At 39.8% G+C, this 12500-nt stretch overlaps 2 protein-coding genes across 4 annotated transcripts in view; both read right to left on the bottom strand.

Annotated features, from left to right (window-relative positions):
* The window catches only part of LOC144976338 (long-chain-fatty-acid--CoA ligase 1-like), a 59056-nt gene extending 56893 nt beyond the window's left edge, over positions 1-2163 (bottom strand). For 2 of the 3 annotated variants that reach the window (XR_013646094.1, XM_078920569.1), the window contains exon 1: positions 2036-2163. The gene's annotated coding sequence lies outside the window, so the exon portion shown is untranslated. Of the gene's footprint in view, positions 1-1185 lie in introns of all 3 variants that reach the window. The other variant, XM_078920570.1, reaches the window with a different exon arrangement.
* A 3207-nt stretch (positions 2164-5370) lies between these two features.
* Positions 5371-12500, bottom strand: part of LOC144976328 (metalloprotease mig-17-like) — a 26893-nt gene continuing 19763 nt past the window's right edge. Inside the window, exons 13-15 of the mRNA XM_078920540.1 lie at positions 11611-11769; positions 7882-7975; positions 5371-5643 (exon numbers count right to left, since the gene is read on the bottom strand). Of these exons, the coding sequence (XP_078776666.1) occupies positions 5508-5643; positions 7882-7975; positions 11611-11769 (389 nt within the window). The 3' untranslated portion in view covers positions 5371-5507. The remainder of the gene's footprint in view (positions 5644-7881; positions 7976-11610; positions 11770-12500) is intronic.

The following is a 12500-nucleotide window of genomic DNA, read 5'->3' as shown; positions in this document are numbered from 1 at the left end:
TAGTCATATCACAGAGAAAAACAAACTATTTTAATAGAGGCTATTTATAATATATATATATATATATATATATATATATATATATATATATATATATATATATATATATATATATATATATATATATATATATATATATATATATATATATAAATTATAAAACAAAAACCATGAAATAATAGTGCTCAACTTTAGAATAAAAGGAGCTATTTATAAACATTTGAAATTAAGATAGTTTGACTTCTACAACGTTGTTATCGAGCGTTGCTCTCATCAGAAAAACAGAAAATACTATATATATATATATATATATATATATATATATATATATATATATATATATATATATATATATATATATATATATAGTATTTTCTGTTCCTTACAGTAACAATGTCAATGTTTAATTAGATTTCTAGTTTTCGTTCTTATTTAGTAATTCACAAAAAAGAATGAGGTTACACCGTGTAGCCTTCTACTTCCCTGTTACCTGAATCAAAACAGGGTGACCGATATGACACAATGGAGTATTTTCTATCGGTCTATCACATACACAATACGACGTATGGCTTTGTGGTGTGACACACACCTTTGGACCGGTAGTCCAGGATTCAAGTACCGCTGTGAGAGGGGCAAATTTGAGTCATTCGTAAAGGCTCTTACCCTTTACTCACGTTTTCTTACTCAGGTGTAAAATGAGTGCTTGGCAGTGTGGTAAGTGTTACTGTTGGCTAGGGGCCTCTTGTAAACCCATTTGAGCACTTTGAGTGGAAATTGCCCTATAAAATGCCGGTTTTCTGGGTTGGGGGAGGGGGGGGGGGTCACTAAAACTCTTCAGTCTCCGGCTCAGGGGGTCACTCTCAGTCTCAGTCCTTTAAAAAAGCAGTCTATCCGAGCCAATCTGAGCCAAGGAATCAGAATCATGTCAGACCATCATGGTGAAGAAACTTTCTTTATGAAAACTCAATGATCTTCACTAGACTAATGTAAATCAAAGAAAACAGTATGGTTCTTAATAATTGTATTAAAAATAAAATAAAAACAAAAATTAGCCTTTAGAATTATTTACGAGCAGCATTCTCTTTTATTATCGTCAATGTTTACATTTTAGAATGGAATGCACACTTTGAGACTGTAAACCGGTCAATCTGATTTCACTAGTAATAAATAAATAGACATACTTACTGGCTAAAGCGGTATCCAGGCGTCGAAATGATTATCTACCAATTCTTGGTTCTTTGGAAAATGATGATAAAACTTTGCAAATAAGTAAATGGAGTGAAGTTTGTCATGAAACGACCAAAAATCAGTTCGAATCGAAGCGATAGTAAACGTAGTGGAATGCTCCCGGAAATGTACCCGTTGTTATGTCACGTGACTGAAAACCGGGTTACGATTGGTCTTGGAACGTGAGCTAAAATTTTCCATGACGGTAATTACTAAAAATAACTCATAGCCGTCTCTTCAGCCAATCAAAGAAAGGAAAATAGGCTTGGAATTTCTCGATTTCCCCGCCGTCCTGTGACACATACGCCAAAGAATGTGAAAGAACGGAAATGCCCTTTCCCTGACATTTCTGCTAATACCAAATAAGCCGGGGTTCAGTGCGGGTTGCTAAGGACTATCGAACGTTGATTCTGAAGAAAATGACGGAAAAACTTTGCGTTTAGACGATAGCTGCGTCACAAAAAAAATATTTAAAGCACTTTTTTGTAGAAATTTAGCCTTTTTAATGTTTTCAGTGTGTTAAGAAAGGTTGAATTACCTGAAAGTGCCCTAATCTCATTTTCGATAATTTTAGTGGAATTCATAGTACAACCGTCCTCTCGACCAGCGCGTACCCCCTTAAAGTTACGAGTCAAATCCCTAGCAGACGACACGTGAAGCAGTCGGTCGTGTGACAACAGCGCTGAGTCAAATGATAACCAGAGAATAATATAAACAAAGAAACATTAGGCTTAGAGAGCATCAACACAATTCTCTGTAACATTCTAGTACTTAAATTTGTGACAAAAAGATTAAAACTTTACTTTACTTGAGACACAGGTCATAAGTATCCAAGCTTTGAAATGAGAAATAAACTTGCTTCTGCTACGTGCTAAGTGCTGGGGCCCGCAACTCATGAAAAGTGTGAACTGTGAACTGTGACCTCTGAACTTTGTCGTCACTTGTTAATTCGTTGTGATAGTCTTTCGTGTCATTAATTATTCATTATTCTTAGTCTTACACACACACACACACACACACACACACACACACACACACACACACACACAGAGAGAGAGAGAGAGAGAGAGAGAGAGAGAGAGAGAGAGAGAGAGAGAGAGAGAGAGAGAGAGAGAGAGAGAGAGAGAGAGAGGGAGATTATTGTTATTATCATCATCATCGTCATTATCATTATTGTCATAATAAAATTAATTTATCAAATACTATAATGATGATGATGATGATGATGATGAGGAGGAGGAGGAGGAGGAGGTGGAGGAGGAGGAGGAGGTTGATGATGATGATAGCATCATCATCATCATCATCATCATCATCATCAAAATTGTTACAGTATGTATGATAAAGCATATGACTTGGCTCACTTGATTTAGGGCCACTCGCCTCTTCGTCATACGATCGGGACGCCTCGGCCGCTTATATTATAATATCTGTCTAAGTAGTCTTTCGGAGCCATTGGGCCCATGGGGCTCGAGTTTATCCCGGTTTCTATAGCGTGTAACGGACAATAGCAATTGCTTACTATCTTTTGAATAGGACACTAACTAGTCTATCGCAATATACTTTCCCCCAAATCTAACAGAACCAGCTACCCATTCACTGCTCGGTGGACAGGGCGAGGGGGGGGGGTGCGTCCAAAAAAAAAAAATCTCGACTGCACCTGGGATCGATCTCAGTCCCTTTGCGTGTGACGCGAGTGCTCTACCGACTGAGCTATCAGGACCCCCACGTTTTAAATACGTGTTGCTTTTTTTTTTATTTTTCAGAATAACCCAGTTAAGTCTTGCTGTCGGCTTGAACCATTCTGTAAAGCGTTTTTCACAGTGAATTCTAAGCTGCTAGAAGCTGTGGACTGTAAAAGGAAATAATTAAAAATGAATTCAACAGAACAAAATACCAAACACGGAACGCTTCTGGCTCAAAATCGCTTTTACTGTAATACATAATATTATTTAGTGGATTTTTGGGTATAGATAGTATGCGCTTGGCTAAGAAGCTCATAACATTGCCATCCGGAAGTATAACGGACCAACACACAAAACTGTGTGTATCCATGAACGTTTATAGTCGGGTTAATACAGTTCAGTGAGCGTTACTCATAAACGCGGATGGCAAAAAACATCAACAAAGACCTGAGTGACGTCATCTTCGAACTATCTATAGAAAGCTCACTTCTTTTTACTTATATTTATAACCTGTTGTGGTTCTCTCCCGTCGCAGTGGCGTTCCTTCACAGGATCACAACGTCGAAGCCCCTTGTGATATTTTGTCTTCTTGTAATAGATTGTATCATGGGATGTAACCATTAATTCACTATGGTCTTTAGTATTCTCGTGATTACTTCCCTTGTACGACTGACCTCATTTTTATATATTATTATTATTAAGAACATTTCCATTCGATAGCCCAGTGGATAGGAGATTGTACGAACACCCGGAAAATTCGGTCGTGCCATCCAGAATTTTTATTGAGAAAAACTTAACCCAGCTAGCTCATATTGCGGCGCTGCATTGCGGCTGACGACTGAGTTATTATTGTCTCTCATCAAAATAAGCGCTTCAGATGAATTTATACTGGGGGTGAATGAAGGAAATTATTATTGTAATTCATTATTTGTTATGAAATAACGTAGTGTCCTGGTCCATCATTTGTAAGGATTGTGGATAGCTCATACGGTAGGTGACTCTCCCCGGCCAGGCGGAGTTGTCGTACTAGTAAGGTCGCGGGTTGTTGATAGCTCATACGGTAGAGTCACGCTCCCCCCCGGCCAGGTGGAGTTGTCGTAACAGTAATGTCGCGGGTTAGAAGACACTTTCCCACTCACTTTATTTCTTGTTGTTATCAACAAAAGTGCCTGCTCCACTCGTTTTTCTGAATTAAAAATTCATCCTTTATAATGCAAATTAATTATAAAATACAATTACAGCAACCCTTAGTTGACGATGTCTACTATGCTTGACAATAATCTTTCCATGTCCGAGTTTCCTGTCTTTCTGATTCACTTATGAATTCTTATGGATTGTTTCCAGCACAGGTCCTAGTAGGTCCTTTTCACCGGACTCTATTTCGTCATCGTCTTTGGTTTTAAAAGAAAAAAATCTTATGTTTTACAATCTATAATGCATTTATTGATGGACAAGACGTTTTTGGTACGACCAAAGTATTTATTCTGGTCTTCAAGAAGTTTCTTGTTTTTGCACTCATTACAGAATCTGGTAAGACTCGTGTTTTCTCACATCGAGAGACCTTCCATAAGCTACTACATCCCAAGCATTCTTGTTCTAGTGGGGGTTTGGGAGGGGGGAAACTTTTTTTTTAAAAAGTCTCCCCCTCCCAAACCCCCTAAACTAGAACTTCTAGAAGGGGGTTTGGGAGGTGGGGGGGGGGGGGAGACTTAACTTTTTAAAAAAAGTTTCCCCCCTCCCAAATCCCCTCTTTAACATCGGAAGAAGACTTGGGATGTAGTAGCTTATGGAAGGTCTCCCCTCACATCCAATTTTAGTTAGTTTGTTTTATTTTTTTATCTCAGGTATATTTTCTTATTGAGAAATGTCTCCTCCATTTAATACATTCTGTTATGTCTTTGTCATATTTACCATTTGTTATCTTGCATAGTTGTATCATGCCCCCTCCCCCCCCCCCCCCCCCCCCCCCCCCCCCCCCTTCCTATATCTTCTGCATTTCAAGGATGGTTAATTCAGTTTCATCAGTCTTTCTTCATAATCTAGCGATCCCAGTCCAGGCATCTGTCCAAATCATGCTAGAACCTTCTACCCTCTCTCGTCCCCTTCCCTCCATCCTTGCTTCCTTCCACACACCCCGCAATATCTCCATTAGCGTGTGGAATTTATTTCATTAGTTTATAAAATTGGTTATACAATCTTATATTCTGCGTCTTTGGTGCCATGTGGTTGGAGACACGAGTCTCGCGCGGAAAGTTATCATTGGACTCAGGTGTAGAATGAGTACCTGGCAGTTAAATGCATTGTCTCTATTGGACAAAAAAAATTGTATTAACACCTCACAGACACGATGATTCGTCCTAGAAGTTAAATGTTGCTATCGGCTTGTGAACCGTGATAAAGAGCTTTGAGCACATTTACTGTGTATTTTCTTATAATATCTCACAAAAACAATAGAAAAAAATCACTTTCTCTATATAATTTTATTGAAGGAATGAAAGTTGCTATTTCCGTTTTACAAATACTTAAAGAAAGTCTCATATTGGTCTCCGATCAAATTGCCGTCTCTTTTTGCTTCTACGCTACGAGTCCACAGTGTTCTTAGGATGTAGAAGGAGGGCCGTCATTTTTGTCTTTGGTTACATCGGTGGCGTGGGGATGCTTGAAGGGATCTTTGGACTTGTCAGAGATGACCACACTGCTATTGGTGGACACGGACCGCTTGCCCGAGTAGTTACTGTGAACGAAAGACGGTAGCGGTTTGGTAGATGGATGAATAGATGGATGGATGGACGAATGGGTTGATGGATGGAAGGATGGATGGATGGATGGGTGGATGAATGGATGAATGGATGGATGGATGGTTGGATGGACGAATGGGTTGATGGATGGATGGATGGATGGGTGGATGAATGGATGAATGGATGGATGGATGGGTGGATGGACGAATGGGTTGATGGATGGAAGGATGGATGGATGAGTGGGTTTATGGATGGATGGATAGATGGATGGATGGATGGATGGATGGATAGGTGGATGGATGGATAGATGGATGGATGGATGGATGGGTGGGTGGATGGACGAATGGGTTGATGGATGGAAGGATGGATGGATGAGTGGGTGGATGTATGGATGAATGGATGGATGGATGGATGGGTGGATGGACGAATGGGTTGATGGATGGATGGATGGATGGGTGGGTGGGTGGGTGGATGAATGGATGAATGGATGGATGGGTGGATGGATGGATAGACGAATGGGTTGATGGACGGATGGATGAATGGATGGATGAATGGGTGAGATGGATGTATGAATCGATGGATGGATGGGTGAATGGATGGATGGATGGGTGGATAGACGAATGGGTTGATGGATGGAAGGATGGATGGATGAGTGGGTTGATGGATGGATGGATAGATGGATGGATGGATGGATAAATGGGTTGATGAATGGAAGGAACGATGGATGAATGGATGGATAGGTGGATGGGCGAATGGGTTGATGGATGGAAGGATGGAGGGATGAGTGGGTTTATGGATGGATGGATAGATGGATGGATGGATGGATGGATAGACGAATGGGTTGATGGACGGATGGATGGATGGATGGATGAATGGGTGAGATGGATGTATGAATCGATGGATGGATGGGTGAATAGATGGATGGATGGATAGGTGGATGCACGAATGGGTTGATGAATGGAAGGATGGATGGATGAGTGGGTTGATGGATGGATGGATGGATGGAAGGATGGATGGATGAGTGGGTTGATGGATGGATGGATGGATGGATGGATTGGTGGATAGAAGTGTACATTGATGCATGAATGAGGGGATAGATGAGTCGATAGTTAAACGGGTGGATAGATATATGGATGAATGGATGGATGAGTGAGTGGACGAATGGATTTATGGTTGGATGGATGAGTGGATGGGTGGTTTAGTGGATGGGTGAATGAGATGGACGTAGGGACTGATTGATGGTTGGATGATCGGATGGATGGATGGATGGATGGATGGACGGATAGATGGATGGATGGATGGATGGATGGATGGATAGATTGGTGGATGGATGGATGGGTGGATAGATGGGTGGATGGACGGATGTATGTATATTTGGATGGATGGATAGATGGATGGATAGATGGATGGATGGATGGACGGATGTATGGATGGATGGATGTATAGATGGGTGGATGGATGGATGGATACATTGGTGGGTGAATGATGGGATAGATGGGTGAATAGTTAAACTTGTGGATAGATCGATGGATGAATGGGTGCATATATATATATATATATATATATATATATATATATATATATATATATATATATATATATATATATATATTGAAGGATGTATGTATGGATTGAAAAATGGATGGATGGATAGATGAGTGGATGGGTGAATGGATAAATGAGTGGATTGATGGATGGGTGTGTGGGTGGATGGATGTGGTGGACAGTTAGATGGATGTGCCGGTGGATGGATGGATATAGATATATTGATTGATAGGTGGATTGATGGATGAGTTGATAGATAGACGGATGAATGGATGGGTGGATATATTTAGGTATGGATGTATGGGTTGATGGCTGGGTGGATAAGTGAATGGGTGGATGGATGGATATAGATACATTGATTGATGTGTGGATTGAGGGAAGGATGGATGGATGAATGGATGGATGGATATAAATATATTGATGGATGGGTAGATGTGTGGATGGATGGATGGATATAGATATATTGGTGGATGGGTGGATGGGTGGATTGATGGATGGATGGATGGATGGATAGATTTGTGGATGGATGGATTTGTGGATGGATGGATATAGATATAGTGGTGGATGTGTGGATGTATGGATGGATAATGATATCTTGATGGATTAGTGTATGTGTGGATTGATGGACGTATGAATAGATATATTGATTGATGCATGGATGATTTGGTACACATATCAAGAATACATACTGGCACTTTTCACAGCAGATGTGACTGTAAGATCCACACACCTGGCCGGCAGTGAATCTGGCGCAGTCAGAAGATTTGTCGCCGTATGCACAATCTGAGGAAATAGGACAGGAAAATATCATCATCATCATCATCATCATCATCATCATCATCATCATCATCATCATCATCATCATCATCATCATCACCATCATCATCATCATCATCATCATCATCATCATCATCATCATCACCATCATCATCATCATCATCACCATCATCATCATCATCATCATCATCATCATCACCATCATCATTATCATCATCATCATCAACATCATCATCATCATCGTTATAAATCATATTAATTACAACAGCAACATCAAAATCGAATTCTTATAGATCCATGACAACAACGGACATTATTCCACATTTGGAATCATTTTAATGAAAAGTAAAAATAATTGCCTATTACACCTTGGACAGTCTATCACAAAGCACTCTGCTACCAATCACTACCAGGAAAAAGGTCATCAGAATAAAAAGAAAATCTCCTCTACATAAGGTCAACTCATGTCTGCCAAATGTTGTAAAGTACAGTGGCCAGAGGAAAAATAGCAACATCGAGGTGTGGCCGAGTTGGATCGGTGGTAAACGAAAGAAGAGTGAGTGGAGCAGACACTTATGTTGATGACAACAAGAAATGAAGTGAGTAGGAAAGTTCCAGAAGACAAGAGAGAATAAAGATTTCGCGGCGGCGACGGGGGCTCGAACCCGCGACCTTACTGCTATGACAATTCGAGGTGACCAGAATTCGTCCTTCAGATTTAAATGACTCTCATCTCGACAAAACTCTGTACTTTTTTTTTTTTTAAGAAAAAACTTCTAATTTAATACACATCTTTCTAGAGCAGGCAGCTAACTGATTCTCTGGTGACAACAAAAAGTCATGAACAACAATCAGCTCTCCCATCTTTAATCGATCGTGCAGATCTACCAACTCGCTTTGGTCAATATTTTAAAGAAAAAACGGATACCATCAGGAAAAAACTCTCGTCTGAATCGATCCAAACAACATTTGACACGTTTCATGGTGATTCGTTAACACATTTTTCAATGATTACTGAAGCTGACTTATGTGATTGCATTATGTCGTCTCCAACTAAAAGTTGTGATTTAGACCCCTTAAATACTGCCATTCTAAAAAATGCATTGATGTAATTTTAACACCATTTACATGTATTGTTAATAATTCGTTGCAGTCAGGTGCTGTACCAGACATTTACAAAGTTGCTCATGTCAAACCCCTTTTGAAAAAACCTGATCTCGATAAAGAGAACTTAAAAAACTATCGCCCTGTCTCTAATCTTCCTTTTCTCTCTAAGATCTTAGAAAAGCTTGTTTTGAAACAATTACTGTCTCATCTTAAAAATAATTGTCTTGAAGAAAAATTTCAGTCTGCTTATAGGCAACATCATTCGAAGGAAACCGCACTTGTTAGGGTTGTTAATGATCTCCTCTCTGTTATAGACAATGGTTCATGTTCTTTGCTGAATTTGCTTGACCTATCGTCTGCTTTTGATACTATTGATCACAATCTTCTTCTAAAACGTCTTGAAATTACTTATGGCGTGTCTGGTGCAGCGCTTGATTGGTTTAGGTCATATTTGTTTAATCGTAAACAGATTATTACGGTGGATGAATATAGATCTGAAAAAATCTTTCTTGATTGTGGCGTTCCCCAGGGTTCAGTACTTGGACCCGTTCTTTTTGTTTTGTTTTTGTACGCCCTCTGTCTAAAATCATCAGAAGTTTTGGTCTGTCTTACCATCAATACGCTGATGATACGCAATTGTACTGCGTTTCCAATACGAGAAATTTACAAGATGTATCAGCCAATAGTAAAAATTGTATCCAAAGTGTTAAGAAATGGATGAATGAGAACAGACTGAAACTGAATGATGATAAGACGGAGGTGCTGTATGTGGGGAACAGGAAGTGGAAAAATGAAACAGATTTGAAGTTGGGGGATGCCTCCATTCAAATTGTTGACAAAGTGAAAAACCTTGGCACATTCTTAGACTCTGGATTGTCGATGGAGCATCAGGTTAATAATTTGGTTAGATCTCTCTTTTTCCAACTAAAAAAGATTGCTTCCATTAGACGGTTCATATCTGAGGATGTGACCTAGCACCTGGTTGTGTCCCTTGTACTATCGAAATTGGATTATTGTAATGCTCTGTTGTTTGGCGTTTCGCAATACAATCTGAAACGTCTTCAGATTGTCCAAAACAGCGCTGCCAGACTAGTATTGATGAAGTGTAGGTGCGACTCTGACGGACCTCTACTTCATGATCTGCATTGGCTGCCTGTTGAGAAAAGGATTAAATTCAAAGCTTGTGTTTTAGTGTATCGTTGTCTTGAAGGTACTGCCCCTTCCTACCTTTCAGAACTAATTGAAAGATATTCAAAACCCCGCCCCTTACGTTCGGCCAGTGATTACACAAAACTAGTTATCCCTCGAATTCGGAGAGCATTCGTGAAAAAGAATCTTTGTCTATTTTTAAACGTTCGCTTTAAACATATTTGTTTCGATTTTAGTAGATGGTATGAGAAGCAAGATAGGTTTGGTTTGTGTTGTGTGCTGTGTTGTGTGTGTGTGTGTATGTATGTGTGTGTGTGTGCTTGTGTGTGTAAATGAGTATGTTTCAGCCAAAGTAATTTGTAATTTAAGCACTTAGAGTCTGGTGTCTCGGAGTTATAGCGCTATATACGTTTTCAGCATTATTATTATTATTATGAACGATTCCTGGCCTATCTGAGCGTATTCAACATGGCATAGCGCTTGTCGCCAGTCTGATGGCGTTCACATCCCTAACCACCTCCACCACCAAGGAGAAGAACGAGATGACATTCATAAATCATTATATGAATGGGTAGAAAAAACTAGAAAAACAAAAAAAAAAAAACCCCCCCAAAAAAAAAAACAACAAAAAAAACCAACAACAAAAAACAACAACAAAAAAAAAAAAGGAAAAAAAGCATTCCTTCAGATTTGACCAAAACAATTTAATCCCAGTAATCGCGGTTCCTTGAGATGAGTGTCAATTCAATATTATTGTGCAGCAATGTGGTCTTGTGGTGTGACTCTCGCTTTCGGATCGGAAGGTCCTGGGTACTCGCATAGTTGAGTCCTTGGAAAAAGCTCTTTACTCACATTCTTTCACCGTACTCAGGTGTAAAATGAGTACCTAGCCTTAACAGCGTTGTATCTGTCGGAAAAAAAATTGTAATACCGCCTAACAGGCGTCGTGTCTCGTTCTACATGTTGCGTGTTGCAGTTGGTTAGGGACCTCATGTAAAGCGCTTTGAGCACGTTTAGGGGATATTGCGCTATATAAAAGCTTAAGCTCAAGTTTTTATCTCTCAAACCCAATAATTCACAGAGCTGTCAAGCTTTAGTCGTTTTGACAAGTTATTAGCAGTTTGTGGCTTCTTTATATATATATATATATATATATATATATATATATATATATATATATATATATATATATATATATATGTGTGTGTGTGTGTGTGTGTGTGTGTGTGTGTGTGTATTGATATTTGGACTAAAAAATCTTTGCGGTCAAAACCAAAACTGAAAAAGTTGTATATCTTTGTCAATTTTTTTCAAGCGCAGTACCCCTTCATTAGCTATATAAACATTGTTATTTGCTTTATAGAAGATTGTGTATTGTTTCAAACCTGGGATGTCGCGTTCCTTCTGACCACACGTGTGGCAGCACTGCTCATCGTGGACCCAAGTGTTGTAGCATTTGTAGTCTTCATCTCCAACGTAGGCGGTACACGTCTGGCCAGTCACGCCATTGATGTAATCAGACTGGAGGTCCTCAAAGACACAGTCTGGGTGGGGATGGGGTTGGGTCAGTACATTGTTGGATTAGAGATTTGTCGTAATGGGTGGTTGGGGGAGTGCATTGGTAGAGGGATGGGTGGGTGGGTAGGTGGGTGGATGGATGGATGGATGGATGGATGGATTGTGGGTGGATGGATGGATGGATGGATGGGTGGATTGATAGATGGATAGGTGAATGTGTTGATAGATGGATGGGTGGATGGATTGATTGATAGATGGATGGTTGGGTTGATGGCTGGGTGGGTAGATTGATGGATGGATGGATAGATAGATGGATGAGTGGATGGATTGATAGATGGATGGATTGATGGATGGATGGATAGATGTATGGGTGGATGGATTGTGGGTGGATGGATGGATGAATGGATGGATTGATAGATGGATGGGTGGATGGATTGATAGATGGATGGATTGATAGATGGATTGATGGATGGATTGATGGATAGATGGATGGATGGATGGATAGGTGAATGGGTTGATAGATGGATGGGTGGATGGATTGATTGATAGATGGATGGTTGGGTGGGTGGATGGATAGATGGATGGATAGATAGATGGATGGGTGGATAGATTGATAGATGGATGGATGGGTGGATAGATTGATAGATGGATGGATGGATGGATGGATAGATGGATGGATGAATGGATTGATAGATGGATGGATGGATGGATGGATAGATGGATGGATGAATTGATTGATAGATGGATGGGTGGATAG

Source organism: Berghia stephanieae, chromosome 7 (genome assembly GCF_034508935.2).
Source record: "Berghia stephanieae isolate SIO BIC M18660-M18661 chromosome 7, UCSD_Bste_1.3, whole genome shotgun sequence".
Taxonomy (NCBI): domain Eukaryota; kingdom Metazoa; phylum Mollusca; class Gastropoda; order Nudibranchia; family Aeolidiidae; genus Berghia; species Berghia stephanieae.
Note: the sequence above shows the minus strand (reverse complement) of the source record. Positions and strands in the feature narration are given on the sequence as shown.